This window comes from Pleuronectes platessa, chromosome 19 (genome assembly GCF_947347685.1).
Source record: "Pleuronectes platessa chromosome 19, fPlePla1.1, whole genome shotgun sequence".
Taxonomy (NCBI): Eukaryota; Metazoa; Chordata; class Actinopteri; order Pleuronectiformes; family Pleuronectidae; genus Pleuronectes; species Pleuronectes platessa.
In genome coordinates, this window is record NC_070644.1 from 2858526 (window position 1) to 2884401 (window position 25876).

The following is a 25876-nucleotide window of genomic DNA, read 5'->3' on the forward strand; positions in this document are numbered from 1 at the left end:
GAATCAGACACGCTGTGGAATGTTTGCTGCTCATCAAATTCTCGACAAGATCTTGTGCTGTGAGTGTTCTCAAGACTCAACCCTTAACCTTGGACTTTACTCGAGGTGAATAAACACATGTGCTCCCCTGCTTTCTTGTTGAGAGTTAGGTGAGATGATCGATGCCACTCTCGTATCTGTCCATGGGCCACATGGATTTTCAAAAGCTCACTGATTTATGTCTTTGTGTTTAATTTGTCGTGTAAAAACAACAAGTTGTGTACGTTTTTTTCACGAAATCACTTACGCCAAAGGGCAGTGACCCATAACCACCAGTGAAACCGCAACATGTCGTTTTGTTCACAAGTTATAAAGATGACATTTTCTTATGAATGAGCTTTAGACATTCATTTTATAGGGGATTGAACCTTCTGACAACAAGCCATTTATCCTGCTCTATGCTAAGCTAACTTAGAGTATTATTCTCCGCATCTAGGATTTGACTTAGTCTGGAAAGTTTAGAATATTAGCAAATATTTTACACCCATTTTATCCACTAGCATTCAGTGAGTTTAGAAAAGGAAATCTGTGGTTATGGTAACTATACGCGTTTCTAACTTTCTGAAAGAAAACCTATTTGAATGCTTACTTACACATTATGAGACCTGTTTACTTTGCTTTCTTAGCTCTCAGGGTTTCAGTAAATATGAAGTTAGAGCCAGGTCATATCCACTTTTTTTTTTACATTGTAGGGTATCAAAAGGTTATCTTTTTGGAAGAACAAATAGTTCCATCACATCACTCCCCATAACTGTCCATAAAACCAAAACATTGGGATTTTTTAAATAATAAATTGTTCTATTTGTTAGTCTTCTCTGATGCTGGTTAACATGCTAACTTTAGTAAAAGCTAATATGTGAGGCTGCTCTTGGCAAGTGAATTTGATCAAATCACAGTTTCTGCTAAATAAGGTTCTAATGTTAACATCTATGTAGCAACAGCATAAAGATCAAGCACCTTTACAACATGTGGAGTAGTGAGCCTACGATGTGCTGTAGAAATTATCCTGACCTTTGTGATGGAAGCGGGCCGTTTCCTACTGTTTCTAGTCTCTATGCCAAGCTCATGGAACATCATACAGATGTGTGGGTAATACACATTTTCTCATCTAGCTCTCAACAAAGAAAGCAAAATTATTATTCTTGAAAAAGCAATTTATCGATAATGGAAAAACCATTAGAAAATAAAACTGAACAGACCAAAAACTAGTAAACAAAATGTTTGACTCGCAGCTACAGCCTTCCTTAGGATTCAAACAGTCCAGAGAAACTGAGAAAATTAGTGTGGTGGGGTCTTGGTTACAGTTTGTTATCTGACATATGAATGACGAAGTATTGTGGAGAAAGACTGTAGAGATGTCCTCATTAAACTTGCACGACCGATGGCATTGAACTGAGAAGCCATCCAACTGTGCTGTGAACATACTTTCCACTCATAACTGTGGGCATTAAACCAACGGGTTATTTGGTCTTCAAGTCACGTGTCCCCTTTTCTTCAACCCAATCTGGGTGCTCAGAAATCCATCATATTTACAGCCAAAAGTTGTGACACACACGAAATGCACAGGAACACAGCAGACGTCCAGTTTGTTGAGTCGTTCACATGTTGACCTCTGAAGCTCTGAGCAAGAGTTGCTTGTCGGACCAGGCTCTATTCACAGTGAGGAATATTTAGCGGAGATGTTTAGTGGATAACGATCATACTGAAGAGTCTGTGCAGTTATTGTCATATTCTGTGTGCACTATGTTCGTTGTTTAGTCTGCAGTGTTTCCATGAACCAGAAAAGGCAATTAAATCAATCAAATCTAAACTATTATATGAAATAACAAATTGAATGTCAAATACATATAAATAAATATTCAGCAAAAATAAATATCTTAAATAAAATCACTCTTGGAAATTAAACCATTTAAAACATATTGCTATAGTTGGGAGGTGTGCTAGAAACGCACCCACCTTCACAGCACTAGTCTTTCACCAGGTTGTAACGGCTCTGCCTAACAAACGCAGGCTCAAATCCACAGAACATACTCAGTCAAACAGGCGATCTATCAAAAATCCCACGTGCTGACAAAAAAAACCTTCACTGTCAACGTCACAGCTTTGTGGAAGTTTCACTCTTTGGAAAAATGTAAAGAAATTTAGAGACAAACATCTCTGAACAGTAAATTCTATAGCAAGGTTGAGGTATCAGCCTTGATCTGGACATACCATGTGGAAATGTATCTTTTCTCTTAGTGTCTTACTGGTGATGACTCAAAGGGTCACTTCACACCAATTACAGAAGCACACTTTGAGATCTACAAACTGAGGGGCTGCAAACAAGGATAATCAATTATGTGTTTTACCTTTTATAATTTCCCCAGAGCTCGGAACCCAAAGATATTAAAATCCTTTTGAGAAGCTGGAAACCACAAATGTTTGCAGTTGTGTGTTGATGTAAGCTAGAGGTAGCAGCCCCCCCTGGTGCACTGGTGGATAACTCACCAGAAAACAAAATGAGCATAAATAATGAAGCCAAATAAAAGTTTCTCTGCCCTGCAACTGATTCAGCTGGAAAACACAGAGTGCATTAAAGTTCTCTGTGAGCAGAAATGGAATTTAAATAACTGGAATTATAAAATATTTGTTTGGTTATTTTTTAAACATAGGGGAAGAAATGAGCTGGACTTTATACATGTAACATAAAGTGAAGATCATGAGTAGCACTGATCTAAACTGGAAATAGAACATGTTTAGCATTATGTGCCCAATATCTAGAAATGGCCTTCATGTAAATGTTTAGCTTCCTCTGTTGCAAGGAGAAAAGACGCAAAACTTCAGATTCTCAAATTTGAAGATTGCAGTGATTAATAAAATTGATTAATCACTACAGCTCCAGTTGTATGAGCTCAGGGTTTGAGAAATCCACTCAAGCTACAATATAGCGTAATGGAGATTTGTTTGTGCTGCTCTCAAAATGTTGAAAAATTGCACAATTTGGGTGAACTGATCTTTTGAAACGCACACACACTCTCACACACACACACGCAGCTTGCACATTTCTAACTCACTAGCGTTCCCTGTTCCTCTGCCCTCTTTGTTCTCTGTTCTTGGTGTTTTTCAGTATTGGGATGGGGCGGCATGCAAGAGGGGATAAAGGAAGATCTCTGTTTACAAAATACACATGATGATCCTCAGCTTCCCTCTGACATCTACAGAAAAGTTCAGGCAACAACAAGCAAACAGGAACAAATAGTAGTGCCAATGTGTGTCATGTGAGTGCACAGGTAGTTTGGTTTCCCCGAGGGGAGCTCAGTTAGATGGTGCTTTCAGTCTGTGCGTGACTGATGATGTGAACGTGTGGGTGGGGGTGTGCCTGGGTATGGCTTGGCCTACGGGGGCCCACACAGTTCTGCTGCTCGCTGAGCAGAGTGGTGGTCTCTCCCGGCCTGTTCTCTGATCCAGCAGAGGGCGGCGACTGCTGGGGCTTGGAGGACAGATTAGGGTGTGGGTTGAGGGTAAACGGTGCTGTACTAATGGAGGTCAGGTGGGTTTGGGAGAGGGAGGTGTGGTTGCTCTGAAGGGGAGAGGCTTGGGGCAGAGCCTGGCTTGGCCTGCGGCTAGAAGAGGAGGACGAGGTGGTCTGAGGCAGACCGGCGCGGCTGCCTGGTGGTGTCGGCTGCTTGGTTGAGGATGGCCGCTTTACAGGAGGTGTGGCCAGTGGCAGTGGTGTGCGTGTCCCCGGTGGTGTGATGGGGAGCAAAGAGATGGACGTGTCCAGACGAGTGTGACTGCGCTCTGGAGACTGCGGCGTGCTGTCCAGCCTGGATGCCAGGAGACCATTCTGGTAGTGAGCACGAGTGATCTGCAGGTAAAAATACAAAAGCACTCAGACACGCAGCAATGCTGAAGACAGAAAGTTTGTGAGCTGCATATAAAGAATGGGCAGAATTGTCCTCTCTAAAAAAATGTAACACTAAAATGACTAGACTGCATTCGTATAAGTACCTAATAAACCTACAACTGAGGGTATGTTTCATAAATTGTACTTACACATTCATAATGACAGAATAACAAATTGTTAATTAATAATTAGTTGTAGGAAACTGAACTGCCATCATGCTTTTATAGACATTGTCCCACAGTTTCCCAATGGTCTCCATTATACTGCTCAGATATGAGGACGGACCAGTGACTGAGATGGACAAGATGGCAGCTCCCTGAAGGAGGACAATACATCTGGATCACTCCCTGGTGGCTGCCTGTAGTATTTAATTTAGTTTAAATTAGTTGTTTGACACTTTAAAAACAGGTCGAGGCGTCAGGATGACAATGAGATAGGCTCCTGAATAGTCTGACAAATGTAGCGGCTGGACCTCGATACGTATGCTCCACTCTCTGATCACTATGGTGCTGAATCTGGTGTCAAATGACGTCAGCAGCGTGAGATGGCAGTGATAAGATATACTGGCTTCCTTTTTGTGTGGTGGGATAAAGTGGAGACACATCGACCATCTTTAGAAACATCATTGGGAGGGACAATTTTTTTTAAATATGAGCCAAACCAAAGTGGACAAAAACATAACCATCAGCCTCGAACTATTTAACTGAATCAATAACTTAAAAGTATCTGGCACCATCAGGAGGTTAATAAGTTGGATCACGTAAATGATTTTTCTTATCTGCATTTAAATATTTAAACAATTCTCCCAAAGGAAACAAACAGATATTGTAAGGACAACTTGTGATGATTCATAATGTTCTTTAAAAATAACAGCAAATAATAAGCAGGATCGTCTGAACGGAGATGGTTATTAATGCAAAAATAAACCACTCTTCCTCCTCTGACTGATACTTAATGAGACTGAGCTGGCATCAGTCCAAAAGGGACTTACCTTGACGAACTGCAGGTCAGTGAGAGCACGCACGCAGAAGTCTGGGGTGTACTGGAAGGGGGTGCCTGGGATCTGGGTGTTGCTCCCACCGATGGAGCCACATTCTGGAGCGCGCTCAGTGCAGCTCAGTGACGCCGAGCGGTTGAGGTTGCCCCCGTGCGATGGAGATCGAAACTCTGGGGTTGACAGAGAAGGGAGTGAGCATGAGAGTGAAGATTCAAATATAGAAAGAAAAAAAAAAAGAAAAAAGGAAATGGTACGGTGGCCCTGCTAGCTCAACACAAAGCAACTTAAGGAAAACAACAAATTCTGAAAACTTCATCAAATTGAAAACACTTACTGAAAATACAACACAACCGTTTGCAGACAGGCAACAAAAAGCACAGACAACAATCGAGGTGTTTCCAAGAGACACACAAAATATTTTAGTGAATAGATAAATTCACAAATTGAACAAGGACAGAGCTTTTCTATGAATATAGAATATTAATAATATCGCACCAATAGTATTCATATTTAAAGTTGACCTAGAGAGCAATTGTGAGGTAGTTCTCAATAAAGGAGAGTGAATGGAGCTTAACAGCTAAAAATTTCATTTACACCTGTTTCTTGACAAAAAAAAGCCACAGTCAAGTAAAGTATTAAAAATATACCAGAACTGGTAAAGAAAGATACTAATGTCCTTTCATTTATCTTACAGGGAGAGTGATTTAGCTCATAGCATTCTGCTAATGCATACCGATTGGACAATTAGGGTTACGACTGATTGCAACGGGTCACCTTCCTCGATGGCACATAAGGAGTCTGAGGAAATGAATGAGGTGAATATCTGTTGTTTCTACCTTTTGTGTTGAAAAAATAAAGACAATTATGAAAATTTTTGAGGTATGAAAGTGGAAGTTGAAAGAGCATGTCCCAGTGAGGTTCATCACAATTATATGTCCCCTGGAAACACTTTGGTCATCTGAGCACGTTTCTGTATTTGGTTGTATTGTTAGTATTTGCAGTGTGTTTCTGTGTTGGTTGTGTTGTTAGTATTTGCAGTGTGTTTCTGTGTTTGGTTGTGTTGTTAGTATTCGCAGTGTGTTTCTATGTTGGTTGTATTGTTAGTATTTGTAGTGTGTTTCTGTGTTTGGTTGTGTTAATATTTGCAGTGTGTTTGTGTGTTTTGTTGTGTTATTAGTATTGGCAGTGTGTTTCTGTGTTTGGTTGTGTTAATATTTGCAGTGTGTTTGGTTGTGTTGTGAGTATGTTAGGCACATGTGTTGTTCAATTGATGAAGTTTCCTGAATTTGCTTGTGTTATGTCTATTTGCGTTTTCTTAAGTTGCATGCACACACACACACAAACAAGCGCACACACAAACACATCCACATCCACTTAAACATGAAAAAGGCAGGAACCACGACATGAGACAACAGAGGATAAACAATATGAAAACAAGATGACTGTCAGTAAACAGGGAACAGTGGAAGCAGCTGATGTTGGCTCGTAGCATAGTCGGTAGTGAGAGCAATACACACAATGAACACACACACAGACATAAAACAGGTTAATGTCATTGATGGGTGTTATGGAAAGAATGCGGCAAACATGCCATGCGACGAGGCACAGTGCATCGTTTGAGCATTTCATGACTATAACAGGACTGTCTAAACTCAGAGGAGGAGCCATTCTCATTGGCTGGTTTTAGTGATGTCATGGAGGGTGACGTAGGTGCAGGAAAGCTATCCCTGTAATGTGGCTCAGAGGGTTGTGTTAAAGGAGGGAGACGATAGTGATAATCAGAGAACCTCAGTTTAGTGTCGCACACATGGGAATGTTAGTGCTTAAAGGAATAGTTCAACATTTTGGGAATTGTGCTTTTTTCCTTTCGTGATTAGAGCTAGATAAAAAAAGATTGTTGCTCTCATTCTGTCTGTGAGGCGACTTTGGAGCTACAGCCAGCGGCTACTTAGCTTAGCATGGAGACAGAAAATAGGGTGAAACAAAAAATAGTATCAATTTAACAGTACCTATAAACTTCACTAATTAACTCTTTATATTTAGCAATTTTAATGAAAAAACAAAACAAGCTAACCTATGTTTATTAATGAGCCATGGAGGTGCTGGAAGGTGGATTCTGTTACTTTCAGGGCTCATCTTCATATCATACAGGCATTAAAGAGGTTTTGTTGTTGTAACTCTGTGAAACAAAGAAGGAAAATAAGCAGATTTCTCAAAAGGACTATTCCTTCTACCAAATGGTCCACAGTCAGATTATCCTGCTCCTCTTCAGGATACAATGTCTCAGGAGTCATGAATAATATCTGACCTTAGATTAGTGGTTAAAGGGAAGGTGGTGGGGGCAGGGTTAGAGATCATTAGGGTGGCGCATCAAGAGCCCCGTCCAGCAAGGTTGTCCAACTGTCTTAATGGTGTAATGATGTGAGACTTAGAGCTAATACGTCCTTTAGATGGCAAGTCTCACCATCCGCCTGCCAACTAAGCAAAGCCGGAGCAATTATATCAGGTAAACAAGACCAAGATACAGCTGCATTACAACGGTCACCGGTTAATAAAAGCTTCAAACGTTTACGACTTGGCCACAAAATAAGGTTTAAAATTCATTTTTTGTACCTGCAGGTTTCCATGCCATATTAGAGATCATGAAGTTTTCCCATCAGGATCGTTTAGGGGGTTTGTCTCTCCCTTATGACATCTATGATAATAGCAGCTGTCGGCAGAAGACTGACCAGCCGCCTGCAAGCCGGTCCACCTGGCCTCCATCCTATTGGTTTGACTTGACATTTACTAGTTTGACTTTCACTCTGACTGGGGTTGAAGGCGACTTAAAAAGGGCCATGAACGACAAATTAATTTTGAAGGACGCTTTTTGTGATACTTGTGTTCACTACGAGCCTGGGCTTGCTGGATCAGGGCTCTGGAGATAATGGGGAAAAAAGGAAATGGTGAGATTGTAATAAAAGTGGAAACCCATGCAAGCTTTTACCTGGGAAACGAGAGAACAGAGAAAACCTCTTAAGTGATAGGCGTCGTGGAGGGGGGGACGCCACTGATGGGGAGAGAGGAGGGGTGACAGCTAAGAGAGAGAGGAGGGGGAGGTAGGGGGCAAAGAAACATATATGAGCTGCTTTATTTGTTTGAGGGTTTTTTCAAGCATAGAGTAAATCACATAGACCGCTGCGTTTATCATTACTATTTCTCTTCAGGTGGACTTTTTTCTTGAAAAATAAAAATCGGTCTGGAGGTTTCAGTTCCATTCAAAGAAGGAAGAGAGAATTTTCAGATTTGCTAAAACGACTACAGCTTGTGATCCATTACGTAGTTTATTCTACAATGGGGCTCATTAAAATGTAAAGCAACTCAATACCTGCAAGTTAAATAACAAACAAGAAAAGGAGCCATGCCAGAATAGAAAAGGGGCTGAATGGTCTATGGTGCCTGTTTGAATCTGTGTGTCACCCTTGTTGTTTTGTTTGATATGCTGCTGTTGTTTAAATGCAGCCACCAGATTGTAGATCAAATTATAAAAGAACAATGTTTTCACTGACTGCCTGTGTGTTTAAAGTTGATTCCTAAATTTTACTCTTGACCTTTAAGGCCCCTGAAGGCCCCAAGCTACTCAGCTGAGTTTCTAAAACATTACTGTCCAGCCTGACATCCTCTGATAAGGCTGAGGACCAAGGGTAATGGGATGCAAACTCTCAGGGCGCCGACCCCTGGAAACAACCTACCAGTGGAGCCAGGGCTGAAATATTTGCTACCTTCTTTTCAGCCATCTCCCAAAACCTATTTCTCCCACATGGCTTTAGCTTAGGAGCTATCAGTGTTTTTTGTCTGACAGTGACAAGCCGATTTCATGAGGCACACAACGGTGACATCTGTAAGTAAAGACCTGCCCTACACAACAGAGGAGGGGTGTGTGACAGTGGTAGAGGAGCAACGCGCCAGGCAAACGGCAGCGACATTCTAACCAGTCAAAGGCAAAATTAAATACAAACAGCATTTAATCCAGCTGTAAACGATCTTCTAGCAAGAAAAAAAAAAAGAGGATAAACACCCGCAGGCGCCATCCTTGACAGTGGCACGTTACCGATGGGAATTTTGGATGATAAATGTGTTTGACATATACATTTGACGCTGCACTTACATGACTCTGCACATGCGCAAACACTGAGCAGCATTAAGTGCACATGAAGTACAGACAGCAGTTTAACCAGCACAGAGAGCAAAAACAGGTCAACAACAGTGAGGAGGGGAGGAAACATAACAGTCACAGTAGAAGAAGAAGAGGAAGAACAGGAAGAAGTAGCAGTTGTAGCATTGAAGATTAACGTTTGATCTGCAGTTGCGATGCAGAACCACCAGGTGTCATGTGGGTTACAACTTCTGCAGCGAGTCAGGGTAAATTCACCATGGACCAGACAACATGATGCTGCCACAGCAGGACCTTCTCCTCCCACCCAAATTTATATATATTTAATAAACTGATGGCAGAGGTATTTATATATCTATAAATAAAAATATAGATATTTAAAATGTTCCCTTTAAAAAACATAAGAAATTATTAAATTAAACATTGAATATGACACTGTGCAGAGACTCCAAATTTGCCCACTAATCCCACCTATAAACCTTAATATAATAAACTTCCTGGAACCTGGAGTAGATTATGAGTAACCCTGCAAACTAACAAACACATCATTAACTGTTATTTACAGGATATTTTGGAGCAGCACAAATGACAATAACGTCACCTTGTGTAATAAATCGTCCAATATCACCCACGTGCTGCCAGGCTTTAAATAAAATGTCATGTAGTGAGGTTCCCATGTTTGGTATCTTTGTGCCGGCAGAGGAACCTAAACCAAAAGCTGTGGTCTTGGACTATATCTGGCAACCCATGCTTCAACAAACAAAATCCAATGTGTTCATTAGTGAGCTTTAAGTGTTCATAGGTGACTGGCTGTTTCCCTCAGTTCACGTACTTTATGCTAAGCTAAGCTCGCCAAGCCCTGACTCAGTTCCTTACTTAACACACACGTGATGTTGATATTAACAAGAAAACAATTACAATTATTACAGTTTAAAAAAATCTAAAATAATAAGTTCTTATGTGCTTGATTGAAAAATACATCATTATTCTGTTTTATTTGTTACAAAACAAGTACAGAAAAAAACCTAAGAACGACCTGAATAGAATAGAAGTCTTAAAGCAAATGCTCAGCAACTTTATGTCTCATTTGTTATTATGAACAATAATATTGACATTAAAACATCCGACAACTTATTGCTGTCTAACCATGATGTCCCAGAGAAAACCAGTGCAATCACTCATTTAAATGGTTGTAAGTGATGTTCCTTTCAATAAATGTACTTTCATATGAAGCACTTTTTAGTAAAATGGACATTTTCAGGAAATGTCCTCCCTGCTCATTTCCTCTGGCTGGATGCTTATAAACCACTTGAGTTGTGCATTTTAATGCTGATTACTGGAAATGTAACCCTAACCCAATAGTCCCAGTTTGTTTGTTTACACTAATTATAACCTTCATAACAACAGGATCTGAATCCATTAAAAGTTCCATTACAAGCTCTTACAAATTAAAAACGAAGGATTGGAAATATCTCAGTGAAATTGCTGCAACAAGTCAATATCTATTTATTCTCCTGTCTATTTCTCAGGCATCACCTGTCAGCTTGGAGGAGAGAAGAGAAACTTTGTTGTAACTCGGTCTTCAGTGTAAGTGTTTCCCTATTTGAACTAAGCCTATTGACTTTTCCCCTCTTCCTCTCCTGTATTTGCAGCTCGCTAAGTGACAGAGCACTTTGTGAAAGAACGTCAGGAGACTGTGACGTAAATTTACAGATTATAGAGTTTGAATATGATTTTTATATTCAGATTTTCATTATATTGCTGCCTATTGTTTTTTACTTATTTTTACAAGAGCCTTCAACATCAACATAAAAATTGCCAAAACTGCATCTCTGTGAATCTGTGTGATAAACTGTTAGCTTGTCCTTGCACAGGATACATGATTATGAATAAAGCATGGATGGATCATATTTGGGCCAGATGCTGTTAAGGTAGGAAATGGTGCATTTGTTAGGGACTATTTCATCGGCAGATTACCCCACATTTGATGCTTCATCTTTAAAAAACAGAGCAATTTGGTACTTAAATAATAATTAATCAAAATATGCAGTAAGGAGATCTTGCAATGAAGAAATGTTTTCATTGGAGTAAATGTACCTGTTATTTATGGCAAAATGTATCCCAATGAAGAATAATGAAGAATAATGAAGAAAGAAAAGAGACGACCAACACAGCTTTGTTTTCCCACCATGCAGCAGAAGGCTGCCAACATTACTAGCGGTTCCTATTCTAATCACACTGTGAGTCAGCCCTTTCAAAATAAAATACTGCTAGAGCCTTGTCTGCTAACTTGGTAGAAAAATGATTGTGAAAGGGTAGAACCTTTCTTCTTAAATGTTCTGTTTATTTGACATATCTGTGTGTGTGTGTGTGTGCGTGCTTGCGTGCGTGCGTAAGCATGTACTGTCTTACCCAGTGTTGGTGTACTTAGAGCCATGACTCCATAATAGGAGAATGGCCCAGTTTCAAACTTCATGTTTTCGGTTCCAGCTTCCACCTCGACCCGCCCCTGAAACAAACACAGTAACACAAACACAGGACATTTCTATTTAAAAGGTCTATTATTATTTGACAGTCTAAACTGTACTAGTGTGTGTCGGTCAACAAGCTCTGAAGTTCCGCTGTGAAAAATCCATGAGTCATCTCCTATGGCACTTTGACATCCCATAAATATTACATTCTGCCAACAGGCAGGGTCCAGTGTCTCTTTACCTCAAACACGCACACGCACACGCAAACGCACACACACACACACAAGCAGCTGTGCTCAAGTTGCCTGCTGAGTGTCTGCAGTCACTTTATCCACACCTCAGGTGTCAACAACAACAGAGCCTCCATATACTAACACAGTTCAAATTAACCAGTGTCAGTGTCTGTGACTGATGAGCCTAGACCAGCGAGCAGGATGCAATGTAGTTACCATCTAACCTTTGAAATCTCTCTCTAATACTGAGTGTTTCTATCGTGTCGACTAAATAACAGCAACACCTCTCTATGCAACACAACAACAGCACAGATTTCCGGTGTATTTCACACCTCTGTACAGACCTAGTGCAGGACTTATATTAGCCGTCTTTCACCATCAGGTACCACATGAAGTGTCAAAAACAAGAATGAAATCTAATAAAACAACACAAGGGATGAAAATAAATGAGACCAAGTCTAAGGGGCTCTTTAGGTACAAAGCAGTGTCAAGTTATATAAAAGAGAGTTCACTAGTTTCCACCCATAGGCGTGCTAGCGTGACGTGTGGTCAGGTCAATTGTTGACTTGCTATCTTGAAGCAGCTGAAAGTGATTGACCAACAAAGCCTGATCTGTAGCTCAGTATTTCAATCTTTCTTTGAAAGGTACATCATTGATCCTGTAATATGCACATACACAGGCTGGTGAACATCATGCGTACACTCTGTTTGGTTCACACACACACAGATGATCTGCTCCTGCATGAGCTGAGACGGTTTCCTCTGAAGAGAGTTGTTCTCTCTTATTCACTGGTGAATACACCATGATACAGCAATCCACCGAGGAGAAAGCTCACCAGGTTTTTAAAGGAATGGAAGATGACACTCTGATTGGTTTACTGCATTTTACGCCCAAAACACACATAATTAATAGAAAAAAAAACATGTGAACCACAAGCTCATCGTATTCTTTGTCACCTGCAATAAAATCATTCCACTTAATAATAAATGCAATAGTCATGTAATTTATTATTGACCATATTTATCTTTATTGGTCACTTTGATGCATGCACTCTCGTTACCCTCAGTGTATTATTAATTACATATTATTAAAGATGTGTATTTTATACTTATTTTCCTTATATTCAGATTTTATTATGTCGTTAATTAATTAATTAATTAATTGTGTTTGTATATTTCTTTTTTACATTTTTGTAACGGCCACAATTTGATTTGAGGATGTTTTTTGTAAATTTTTTGTGCTTCAAGTTCTTCATTCTTAATTTCCGCTGGTAAACTAACAGAAGTGGATTTGGACATAAACTAAATGCACTTGATACAACAAGCATAGAAAGTTAAAATGGAGTCCTAAGGCTTGAACTGCTTATCAACATTATTGTCTCTTCCATTTATGTCAAAAAAAAACCTCTGCTCTTTTGACAGGTTCCGCTGCACATTTATAAATTTTTTTGCGATTTGTACTTTTGTTTCACTTCAATCATTTTATAAAATCGTATTATGTTCATATTTATTGGATGTTTCTTATTTTTATTCTAATGCTTGTATTTGCCTTTGTACAGTACTTTAATTGCATATGTGCCATATAAATAAAGCTATCTTGCCTTGTACCTGGTTGATCAGTTTAAAAGCACAACTGAGATACTTATGTTTGTGGTGTTGAACAGCTCTTTCTTTCACATCTTCCCTCCCTCGCCTCTTTGTTCTGTTCCACCCTTCCTGGTGCAGAGGAGGGCTTTACAGCCCTGACGCCCTATCCTCTTCCTTTCTTCCCTCCATCTCTACACTCGTCCTACACCATCCCTCTACTCTTTATTTCCCACTTCATATGCTCCATATGCTCGACTGTGTATTGCCGATAGTCAGTGCTCAACGTCTCGTCTCATCTGCTCTTTCATCCTCCTTAACCCTTCAATCCCTCTCTCTCCTCGGTTTGTCTCTCTCTTATGTAAGAGGATCTATTAGTGAAGGTCATGTAGGGCGAGGAGCCCCTCACGATCATTAGAGTCGGACTGAGACAACGAGAACTACTTATTCGCCTGGATCAGTCATTTTACAGCATAATGTCTGTTTATTAACAGCTACACTGAGCTACCTATTTGATTCAGTCCTCAGATCGTCCCAAGGACGTTTTACTTTGCAGATTTTTCGCTTACTTTGCTGAATACTAATAAAAACTACATCAGCAAAATGAACCGTAACTGAACAGTGTCCAGCATGAGTACGCTTCACTCATGAACAGCCCCTGTCAGTATTATATCCATACACATTAAGAGGCAAAATCTACTGTTATTTACTATTAATGTGTTACAGTATAATGTTTTGAAATATAAAGAAAATGTTAATGTAACACATTTACAAATGATTAAATTTAAATTTTATTATTAGATCATTATATATATAATGCTTCTGCTCTGAATATGATTATAATAATAAAATAAATCTTTGGGTTGATGGCAAACAAAAAAATGGAGACTTTAAGACATTACCTTGGACCCTGGCGAACTAATTTATTTTACATGAAGGTATTGCATATATTTATGTATAGATTAATCAGTATCAAATTAATCAATTGTTGCCATTTTCTAAAGTCAGAATTCCTTACAATCCACAAACTAATGAGCAGTAACTTTAAAAAAAGTATTTGCTTTGTTGAACTGGTCCGCACCTGTCTGTCATCATTTCGATCAATTCTCTGAATTCTCTTTCACCAAAGAAAAGAATAAAGGCACCACAGAGTTGTTGTTTTTTTCAAACAAACTCTTAATTTCCTTAAATCGGGTGTGTCTTAAAAGGTCAGAGTGTTTAGTGCTAGCATCAGCACTAATACCCCCTCCAGACTGACACAGCCGCTGACCTGGGATAAACCTGTTACTAGTTTAAAGAGGTCAACCTGTGTTATCCAATCTGACTTCATTATGACCCTTCAACAGCCAGCTCTAAGACAGGACTAACACTGCTCTGCCAAAGCACAGAACTGCATGTGTGTGTTAATCCACAATGTGGCAAGACAAAGTACATGAACTCTTTGGAAGGTTCTCAATTTATTTGTCTTTAATGCAATCAGATGTTTAATGTGATCAGATGTTTGTCTTAAGCTGCTTTCAGACAAGCACTGAAATTATCCAAATTAACCAATTCTGCTGGTATCCTCCAGACTTCATGTCTGAAAACGGCTTAAGTTATGGTAATGAACAAACACAATCTATTTCAAATCACAGTCCAATTGATCGATAATAATTCATCATTAAAACATTCCCAGTGAAGGCTGGAAAAACTGTGTGAACCTCTCGACTAACAACATTAACATGAGCAGACTGGAGCTGGGGGTTGGAGCTGCTTTCTGATCGCAGAGAAACATCACAGCATACTTCAGGTCATGTGAAGTGTTGATTTGCATAAAGCTGGAGGTTCGAGAAATCTTAAAGAGTTTTAACCAAACCAGCTTCAAGGAGTCATCCACGTTCACTTTCCTAAGTGCATGGTTTTAACGCGTCCTCAGTTTGTGTCTGTTTATGTATGAGTGCGTTTACCTGCAGAATGAGTGTGAAGTAGTCGACAGGTTTACCCCTCTGGTACAGGAAGTGCTGCGGCGAGCGTTTGTCATTTTCGTTGAACTTGAGTTCCTGGATGACGTCCGGGTGTCTGAGGATCCTCAGTAAGACTTTTTCTGTGATCAGGAACGGGCTGAACAGGCTCACCTCTTGAGGGAGGGACACAGACATCAATATATCAGTTTGGAATTTTAATTTGAGTTAGAATTGAAAGGAATACTGAACCAGAATAAACAACTAATTCAAAATAGGAAAAAACTGAACATGATATTAAGAGAAGAATAATAATAAAGTGTTGGATGATGACTTGGATCCCATCACTCCGACTCAAGTCAGAGAGACAAAATGACCACCTCTATCTCCATGTTGAATTGATCATATCTGTTTTAAAAATTAAAAAGCATAATACATAGTATCTAGAGTATAAACTCTGAACTTTACTTAAACAAATGAACTGAATTTACACTTGGGACGACAATAGATTTCAAACACGAACTGAGATCCTTTTTCACTGTGACATAAGCCGCCGCCTCCTCAGAGCTCACCTGTGGCCAGGAAACGATGAGCTGCCAACATGAGCTGGGGAGAGATCTTCACCTTACTGTCGGCATCGTGCTTGAAAGCGGAAAAGTCGCGTTTGCATTTGTTGGGATCCACCCTTTTCTTGTTTCTGTTATCAGCTACAGAAAGAAAGAAAGAAAGAAAGAAAGAAAGAAAGAAAGAAAGAAAGAAAGAAAGAAAGAAAGAAAGAAAGAAAGAAAGAAAGAAAGAAAGAAAGATAAAGAGGTTTGTCTTCAGGAAACACCTGCATCCGACCGAGATGTGCCATCTGGCACATCATCTCCTCTAAAACCACAACTTGTCAAAACCCAAAGCAAAACAATGATACACCTCATAATTTATGTTTTTCATAAATGTTGTAACCATTGTTATTTTGTTGAAGTGCTCTGCTACATGCAGCATCTGTTACACTTCTGTGCGTCCTGGAGGAGGGATCCCTCACATGTGACTCCTTCAGCAGATTCTAGAGGTTTTTTCTCCTAAGGTTTTAAGGTACTTTCTTACTCTTGATGAGGGTTAACGACAAAAGATGCCACACCTTGTTATGCTCTATAAGTTAAATTGTAATTTGAAATCAGAGCATAAAACAGCTCAAACGGCAGTTTAAGTCAGGGGCAAAAGTTCTGAAATGCCAGAAAATGAAATGATTTCCAATCATCCATCAGTCCGATCAATCATCTTACTAACAATCAAGTGTGTGGTAACCCCCAGTTTTCTAAGTCGAGGGAAACCAGAGGTTTGTTTACATAAGGCCCAAAATCTATAGTAGAGTGAAAAGAGACAGGTTCATGATTTGTGCTATTGTGACTTACACCAAGGATATCCTTATCAAATATCATATAATACAAGACACAACTTGACTGAGAATAATTATGTCATTTTTATGTTAGTGGCAATATCGGACAGTGTGTCTGTACATGCACTGGTGCGTTGCAAACAGGAACCGCTAAAAGCTAATTCCGCATATTTGACAATAAAAATACAGTTGGGTTGAGGCCCGAGCTGTACGAATTGGAAATCTTCCACGTGTGTTTATGTGTTGAGACATTCGCATTTGCGTAATGGCCGCCAACCAGCGAGCGCTGACTCACTGTACAGGTCGGATTCATCCAGGATCTCTGACTTGATGATCTCCTCGATGACGTCCTCCAAGGTGACCAATCCCAGCACCTCGTAGAAGGGATCTCCCTCCCCCTCGTTGTTCACTTTCTGGACGATGGCCAAGTGGGATTTACCTGCGGACGAGAGAGAGGGAGAGAGATAGAGAGAGAGGTCATCTAAAGGTTACGACAAGTGGTGTTTAAAACATTTGTGATGCCTGACAGTTTTCCAAGCTCTGACATTCCAGGCTCTTAAAATTAAATCAACTGCCTGGAAAGTAGGGCAGCATCAAACAGGAGGGAGGGGCGAGAAGTTTGTGAATTTCCCTGCAGCAGCTGCTCTTCGAACACACTCAGCCCCCTGCTACATGAAAACGTCCTTTCTTGTTTTTTTTCTATTTTGGAGGCAGCGTAGCGTCAGTTGCGGCACTATTCGATCAGTCAGACGATATATCCTGACTGCTGGGAGGACAGACTGATGCCTTAATATAGGCCGGACTGGACTAAGAGCCTTGGACAAACTGCCAAGACCAGATAAAGAGGAGAGACTGGAGGGAGAGGCAGCAATGGGAGGGGGGCTGAGAGAGAAGAGGGCTGTGGCAGGGGAAAAGAGAGAAACAGATTAATCCACCCCTGCTTCTGCTCTCCTCATTAAACAAAAACTGTTGACTTGTTTATAGCTGCATTTGGGCTGACACGTCATGTACGCTGATGGCTGCCAACCAGAGCCAAGGACAGATACGTTATCCACAGGTCATCAAGAGCGGAGCTGCCAGGACAAAAACCTGTCACTGTGACTGAGCTTCACGCGGCAGCAGCGTCCGTCCTCATGATGCTCAGTGATGCTGCGACGTGTCTACATGTATGTGCAATGTGTCATGTTTGTGTCACCAAGGTCACCAGACATGTCCCTGCAAATCGGAGACAAACCCTCCTCTTCAGGCTGATCTGAGCAAACGCATGCATCAGTCAGACTTGAGTCAGAAAGACAAAATCAGAGATGCTTTAAATTTAACTTGATCTGGTCTGTCTACAAAAGTGAAACAAAGTATAGGACAACAAAATTCAAATAAAATAACATTCATGAACTGACTCCAGACTTAAGAATATAATACATTTTGTTATTATTATATTTCCCTAAAATAATAATTCATTTCAATGCTTTTTCTGAATTTACAAGGTTTCAAAGTGAATGGACTCAGAATATATTGTTTTACATTAATAAGGCTGCACTGAAACTGTATTCATCTTCTTTTACCTCAAATTGAAAACAATCACAACGATCCATTGATGTTTTTTTTTATGTATTTAAACTAGTCTGCAGAGCTTATTATAAACACTATGTTGCAGAGTGAAGTTAGAAAACGTTCTTTTCATCCTACCTGGTTAATCTGCAGTGAAGATTTTAAAGTCAATGTTTTTCATCAAATGAAAATGAATTTACTCTATTACTGTTCACAATGTCAGGTTCATGTACAAGTTTGAATGACTGACCAAACGGCAGTTATATCAGGTCTGTTGAGCAATCAACACAATATTCAGACCCAAGTCCACAACTCTTCAAAACAAAAGCTTGCAATTCAGCTTGATATAAAGCATTAAATGAACAAAAAACGTTGTGCTTCACTTTGAAGAACATTTGCTAAATGGGAAGTTATTCTAAGAGCAGCACCGGTGACTATGTGAATGTCTGTGTTAGTTCGATAAAGAAATAATCAGATCATCAAAATGATCAGGTGGCTCAGATATTGATACTGACGGGGCAGCTTTGACAGCTGCCAGCCACTGCTGTAGATTATGTGAGGATGTAGAAGAAGACATATTCAATTCATGCAAGTGTGAGGTCGATAAGAGGAATGGTCCATGAGATACATATAGACAAGAATGAAAGATGATTGTGGAGTAATGGTAAAGGTCTTTATATATATATTTTTGGATCTTGATGACCACTCAAAACACATTCTCTCTCTCTCTCTCTCTCTCTCTCTCTCTCTCTCATCTCTCTCTCTCTCTCTCTCTCTCTCTCTCTCTCTCTCTCTCTCTCTCATCTCTCTCTCTCTCCTCTCTCTCTCTCTCTCTCTCTCTCTCTCTCTCTCTCTCTCTCTCTCTCTCTCTCTCTCTCTCTCTCTCTCTTCTCTCTCTCTCTCTCTCTCTCTCTCTCTCTCTCTCTCTCTCTCTCTCTCTCTCTCTCTCTCTCTCTCTACAGCTGCCCTCATGATTCTTAGTAGGTAGGAGTTCATAGGTAGATGTTTTGACAATTTTGGGGATTGCATAGAATTTCTGAGGAAAAGCATGCATCAGTTAACTTGTTGATGAGTGAATCTTTTCAAAAGGTAACCAATCACAATTTACAATAATAAAAATGTCAGCATTAAGTCAAAGTAACCAGGATTTCTGCCAGTTCACCATGTTCATATCCCTCTAATACCACACTGAATGCAATTTAATACCAGTTTGGATTGAATATTTATTAAAGATAAACAGCTGGTGTCTATGGCCTTTACAGGACTGCATTAACAAAACCAATCATTTCATTCAACAATTAATTGATTGGCTGGTGTTCCTGTCCGTCACTAACCGACCCTGCTTGGCTACAGGCACCCTGCACATGAGCTGGGGCTTCAGACAGCGCTGAAGCAGATACGATAGCCAGAAGTTAGCGAGCGAGTTGTGTCATTACAACCAAATATACCAGCCTTCTATTCATTACATTTAAGACTATTTATTAACCTCTAGAGCACTTTTCACTGCTTTCAAATGAAATCTCACAAACATGGAAAAGGGTTCTTACTGAGGATGAATCGTTTTTTCCAACTTTCTAAATTTATTTTTATCTTAAGATTCCTCTTGTCCAGTAAACTTTGTAAATGTAAACATCCGCTGTAAAAGCTATTTCGGAACAAACTGTGAACAAAACAAAAAAGACTTGAGCTGAAGCGAGGCGATGTATGACCAAACTCGGATGCTTTTGTTCAGCACCGTTGCAAGAATCACTGACACCCCTATGCACCAGAGGTTTTCACACTATTTGCCTAAATGTTTATTCTCTGCAGTCCTTGAATCTGTTAAGAAATCATAGAGATTAAAGAGGTTCTAAATAGCTGCAGAATTTCCCTGAGAAAGATCAGATGTTAAAGTTTTCTTCAGTAACAAGGTGATGTACTGGTAGCTGCTATAACACACATTTAGATAAAGACAAGGCAAAAGAAAAACAGGAGTGTTACGATGAACATGATCATTACAGCAGCTAGGTGCTTTTGTGGTCGGTTATTTGTGTGTTTGAATGTGCGTCCTACTTTTGAATGATGACGATGACGATGATGCTGTCTAAGACATGACTCAGCGTGTAAGTAGCCGCTGGCTTCCACACTGAGCTGTGGCTGGACATGACAGAGCCAACAGGCCTGGTTCTGTGTTGGCTTGTGACAGTGCCAGTTCATACGCTGACGTTAGCCAGGAGGATGACTCATGAGACAGCACACACAGAGCGACCTGACCCTCCTGCCTAGGCTCCGCAGGAGGGTCCGAGATCAGCGCCCCCTCGCAGCAGCTTCAATTCAGTGGCTTTTTCAAGGGCGTTTCAGACGAATGAAACTTCAATTTGAGAGAGACTTCTCCTTTTCCCCACTGAGTGACCAAAACCCACTTGAGCTGACCAACATAAAGTTTACCACCAGCTGTTTTGATCAGACAAAACAAGATGTCAACTCGGGGTACAGAAGCTTCATTTTTCCAAAAAAATTCTGAGATTTTATGAACTAGTGCAGTGCCTGTTCTAAACTTGCCTGCTTGATTGTCCTGTGTTAATGCTCTTGAGCTCCTTCAGAATAATTCCTTAAACGATGCCCCTTTAAACATTTCTACAATATACTGTCTCTTTTTACTGACTCCGTGCAAGCAGGATGCACTCTGAAAATGAAACCTGACCAGGTCTCTGACTATCATCTGAATAAGCCTCGGGAGGCGCAACGTTGTTACGATACACGCTTTCTTTTCGAGGTGTGGATATCAGTGCTGAGATCTCCTGCATTAATCCTGTGCGCCTGAACGTGCAGATCTTCATCCCATCAGACATGAGGGCAGCAGCTGATTTCACCGATTAGTTCCTGACAGAAGTTGATCATCAGTGAAATCCACTGCTGAGTGGTGAAATAGAATAAAAGCCGGATTATATAAGACACTGATGTGACTGATCAATAAAAATTAGCCTGGTGGTCGCTCTCACATTTGACAGTTACCCAGCATGCCTGCAGACAGATAGAAGCTGGGTAGTGTGTGAGACAGAGAGAGAGAAAGTGAGAACCAAATAACTTCACAACGTATGGAAGGAGGGATTTTACAAAGGAGGACATTTCCAATCAGTCAAAGGTCAAAGGTCAACACAAGTAGAATCCGAAACACATTTTCAAAGATAACCCTGAAAATAAAAGAGAGAACCGAAAGCTTATATCGATCATAAAAGTATTCCTCATCGTATCATGTGTTTGATCATAACACCTCTGATGATTCTGTGGATGTTAACTTGCCTGCAGAGTTTTGGAGCGTTTCGTACAGTAAGTGTCTTGTTTGTCATCATCTTCAAATCTCCCGCTGACTGAAAGCACCACATCAAACAGGGCTGAGTAACAATTCATTCAAATATTTTTCGGACCTATCAAAATTCCCACTTAAAGTGTGCCGCGTTTTGCAATACTTTGTAAAACAATTTTATTGCATATTGTTTGCTGAATGCAAAAAACTCATCAGCCCTTTAAGAGACCGGAGAAAGAAAAACACATGCCTTCATATCATTCAAGGCTGGCTCTGCATGTCTCAGATCAGTTGTTTGGAGGTTGAAACCAACTCCTGAGAGACAAATGATGAGCACAAGTAAAATGTGATTTTAACATGTTGACTATCTGTTTATCAGCTGCACTGTGCATCACATTTGCTCGGCTGCAGGCTGTGGCGAGTGCCTTAATGTGAGGTGGGATGTTCCACTCATCGATAGTGCTGATCGACACAGACACAGCCTGAAGGTGTGGAGTGTGTGTTTGTGTCTGGATGCAGTGGTGACTGCAGCGTTTTCTAAGAGAACGGGGCAGCGGATTTCAGTGCAGGTGAGCTCTTCTGTTACTCAGAGACGGCAGCGGCCATGATGATGATAAAGATGCTGATGATGAAAGTACACCCCCCCCCCCCCCCCCCCCACACACACACACACATACACTCACACACGTGTAGATTGACGCACCTTTCTTGAACTCTTCCAGCATGGCGTCCAGCCTGGTGTCATGGAACACAAAGTGCACGGGGTGGTTGTAGAACTTGGTGATGGTCTTCAGGGTGGTGCAGTCGTCCGGGTCCACAAACGCCAGGTCCTTCACGTACAGGATGTCCACGATGTTGGACCTCTCGTCATCGTACACGGGTATGCGGGTGTATCCGCTCTCCATGATCTCCGACATGGTGTTGAAATCCAGCACCGCGTCCGCCTGGATCATGTAGCAGTTCCCTATCGGCGTCATCACGTCCTCCACGGTTTTGTTCCGGAGCTCCAGAGCGCCCTGGATCATGTTCATCTCCTCTTTGACCAGGTCGTTGTAGGGCTCCGTCACTTTCAGCATCTCCACCAGCTTCTCCCGGTTGTACACGGTGCCGATCTCCTGGCCCAGCAGCACGTCCAGCAGCTTGCTGACGGGGAAGGACACCGGGAAGGTGAGGAGCATGAAGAACTTGGTCAGCAGGATGGTGTTGGCGCCCACGGCCAGTCCGTGGCGGGAGCACAGCGCCTGGGGAACGATCTCCCCGAAGATGACGATCCCAACGGTGGAGGCGACCACCGCGCCCAGACCTGATCCGATCAGGCCGTCCAGCAGGATGGTGAGGGTGGTGTTGACCAGGACGTTCCCCAGCAGGAGCGAGCACAGGAGATAGTTCCCTTTGCGGCGGATGGGCTCGATTTTCCTTGCGTCATTCTTCTCCTTTTCGGTGCCGCAGCTCTGGACGATGCGCAGCTCCATGGGGTCAAGCGCCATCAGCCCCAGGTTCAAGCCGCTGAACATGCCCGAGAGCATCAGCAGGCAGGAGATGAGGATACACTGCAGCCACATGGGCAGCAGGGACTTCTTCTCCTCCACCACCAGCAACCTGCCATCACTGTCCCCCATCAGCAGCCAGCTGCTCCCAACGTCGCCCATCCTCGTGCACAGCGCGTACTCCTTCTTCGGCTCGCTCTTGCGGAGCGGCTTGATCTGGAAGGAGATCAGCCCCGACGTGCCGTGACTGCTGACGTTCATGTAGGTCCCGATGCTGATGTCCTTCGTAAAGTCAGCACAAGTCCTGTCCGGCGCGTCCATCATGCCGCTGCCGCTCCTCGCCGCCGCGACCGCCTCCTCCCCATCCTCCTCTTCGTCCACGCCGCCGCCTCCGTCCGGGATCTCCGTGAAGCGGACCTGCTTCCAGGCGTCCGAGTGGAGCTGCACCCCGTAAAACCGGAGCTGCATGGAGCTCTCCTCCGTCACCTGGATGACACCGTCGTCATTGGTGCTGGCGGGCTTGTCGCTCCTCTCCAGCCGCATGCCGAGCACCTGGCTCCCGCCGCGGCCGCTGCCCCTGCTGCCGGACCCCGCCGCCGCCGCCGCCGCCGCGACCGCCGTCTCCGTCCTCCCGCCGACCGCGCTCCACAGGCAGATGATGACAGTGAGAACATAACCTTGCTGCCCGCTCCATTCTGTCGCCATGTTTGTTTCACTGCTCGGCGACCTGGGAGCTGACGTCATTTACTCATGTCCGAGCGGCTCCGCCCCCCATCACACGCACGTACGCACACACACACACACACAGGGACACGCGCGCGTTATCACCGCCTACCGGGCAGGGACAGGTAGAGCTAATAAACAAACACACCCCCTCTCTCCCTCCAAGTCTCTCCCTCAGACACGCAGCTCACAGGCCGTTGGTTTTGACCCGTTGCTTGTGGTGATGCACTGCGGAGCCGCGTCCACACCTGCAGGTGCAATTACCCCGAGTCACCCTTCCCTCACCCCCGCCTCCCTCCCCCTCCACGGCCTCGTTATTCTCCCTGACAGGCTCTGGGCAATGCGGCAGCTCGCACACAGCGGTGGGGTGGTGGTGATGCTGCTGCTGCTGCTGCTGCTGTGGTGCTGCTGCTGCTGAGCACAGCACTTTCTCATCCAATTGCATCCGGAGTCAGCTGTTATGTAAAGCCACATGGCATCTGTGTACCAGCCAACCCCCGAAGCCATCTCCCCATCCTCCTCTTCATCCTCCTCCCGATTCTCATGCTCCTCATCTTCCTCCTCCCCGTCCTCATCCGCCCCATCCTCATCCTCCTGCACCATCCCCACATCCTTCTGGCCCTCAGCCCGCGCTGGGGATGATGGGTGGAGACATACTCAGTGTTTTGTCCAGACACAGACTCCCTTCAGCTGGGACCTGGTCCCTCTATATAATTGTAATAATAATAATAATAATAATAATAATAATATAATAATAATAATAATAATAATAATAATAATGATTATAATAATCAGAGCCAAGTCACTACTGTTTGACCTTCATTACACTTCCTTTTAAAAGCTATTTATTGTTCTGATGATAGCTCAGTGGAGTGGTGTCTGATGTCTTTTTGCCATCGTGATTTATTATTAGCTCCTAATAATCTGTGAATGGCAGTTATGTAATACAGCTTTTACCTCTGGCTTGGCTTACAGCGCCACCCACTGGTGAAACCACTGAAAGTGACGTGAAGTCGGAAAAGCAGGTAACGTTACTGAAAAAATGCAGTGTTGGAATGAGTGGAATGTACAGTACAGTGGCGGTTTTGGGCACGGGTGAACCGGGCAGCCGCCCGGGGCGACACCTTCTCATGTCACGTGGGGGGCGGCACGAGCACTTAAAAAAAGTAATTTCCATTATCTATCATATCACTGTGTTTGGAGTTAACAAATTGGCGCCCCCTGCAACTGCAGCGCCCCTGCTTGATGCTGTGTGAGAAAGGGGAAGAGGAGGGGGCGCGGGGGACAGTTCACCTCTGGGTCTCCCAAATGGAACGGACAAGTGGGGGATCCAGAGCAGTGATTATCTTAACTGTGTGGCGCGCCCAATGTTTTAACGTCCGCATCTCTTTAACGGCGGAGCAGTAAACAAATCGCTCTTTCGCCGTAGACAGGGGTCTGCAACCCGCGGCTCTGAAGAGCCGCCCCTCTGCAGTGGCTTCCTGAACCAGTGTTGTGTGTCTCGCGGACAGCACACACACACACAGGCGCCAGGGCTCCGCCCCCCGCTCCGCTCACTCTCTCAAAGACACACACTTATTGATTATTCGTGTGCAAGTCGCTCCCAGACACACATACAAACACTCACAAGACCACGACGTTGCAATTACAACTTTAATAACATCACACACACTGTATCAGCAAACAAACACAACCATGGACAAGTTTCTGATTCGTAAAAAGCAGGCAACCGATGCGCCAGTTGCAAAGAAGCCAAAGCTTGGAAAATATGACGAGAGCTATTTGCAGTTTGGTTTCACAGTCACTGGCAGGACTGAGAAACGTCCTCAGTGTGTATTGTGTGCCGAGGTGCTGGCAAATGACAGCACCTCATGAGTCATTGAGTTCAGTCTCTTCATCGATGCAGAGTCCACATCGTGATGCATCTAAGAATCGAAACAAACAAAAAAAAAAAACTTATGAAAAACAAAACTTGCTCTGCCAGAGTCTTGCGGCGCACATCATCTTGTGGCGCACATCATCCTGCGGCACACATCGAAGGAGGAGGGTTGGACCTAGAGCTAGAAGTTCCACCCCACATAACAGCCTTTCGATTAAATTTGATATTCTAACATTTAACAATACAGGACAAAATCGATTTATGTA

At 42.4% G+C, this 25876-nt stretch overlaps 1 protein-coding gene across 2 annotated transcripts; it reads right to left on the bottom strand.

The window, feature by feature from the left end:
- Nucleotides 1-918: 918 nt before the first annotated feature.
- Nucleotides 919-23752, bottom strand: LOC128424588 (metal transporter CNNM4). 2 transcript variants are annotated; one of them, XM_053410838.1, is made up of 8 exons: nucleotides 22225-23752; nucleotides 16983-17126; nucleotides 15876-16010; nucleotides 15310-15479; nucleotides 11488-11584; nucleotides 7909-7998; nucleotides 4917-5092; nucleotides 919-3886 (listed from the first exon to the last, which is right to left on the bottom strand). In XM_053410838.1, exons 1-8 carry the CDS (start codon nucleotides 23750-23752, stop codon nucleotides 3338-3340), a joined length of 2889 nt encoding a protein of 962 aa, XP_053266813.1. In that variant the 3' UTR covers nucleotides 919-3337. The 2 variants fall into 2 exon arrangements, with proteins under 2 accessions (XP_053266813.1, XP_053266814.1); XM_053410839.1 differs by lacking the exon at nucleotides 7909-7998 and having other exon boundaries at nucleotides 22225-23713.
- Between the last annotated feature and the right edge of the window lie 2124 nt (nucleotides 23753-25876).

What these genes read in the sequence shown, in the direction of transcription:
- LOC128424588 (XM_053410838.1), bottom strand. Translation starts at nt 23,752, where the DNA reads ATGACGTCAGCTCCCAGGTCGCCGAGCAGTGAAACAAACATGGCGACA. An exon ending in TCATCGTTTCCTGGCCACAG is followed by an intron (nt 15,480 to 15,875) that starts GTGAGCTCTGAG and finishes CCCTCCCTCAAG; the next exon opens with AGGTGAGCCTGTTCAGCCCG. An exon ending in TCTGTTCTCTCGTTTCCCAG is followed by an intron (nt 5,093 to 7,908) that starts GTAAAAGCTTGC and finishes TGTCAACCCCAG; the next exon opens with AGTTTCGATCTCCATCGCAC.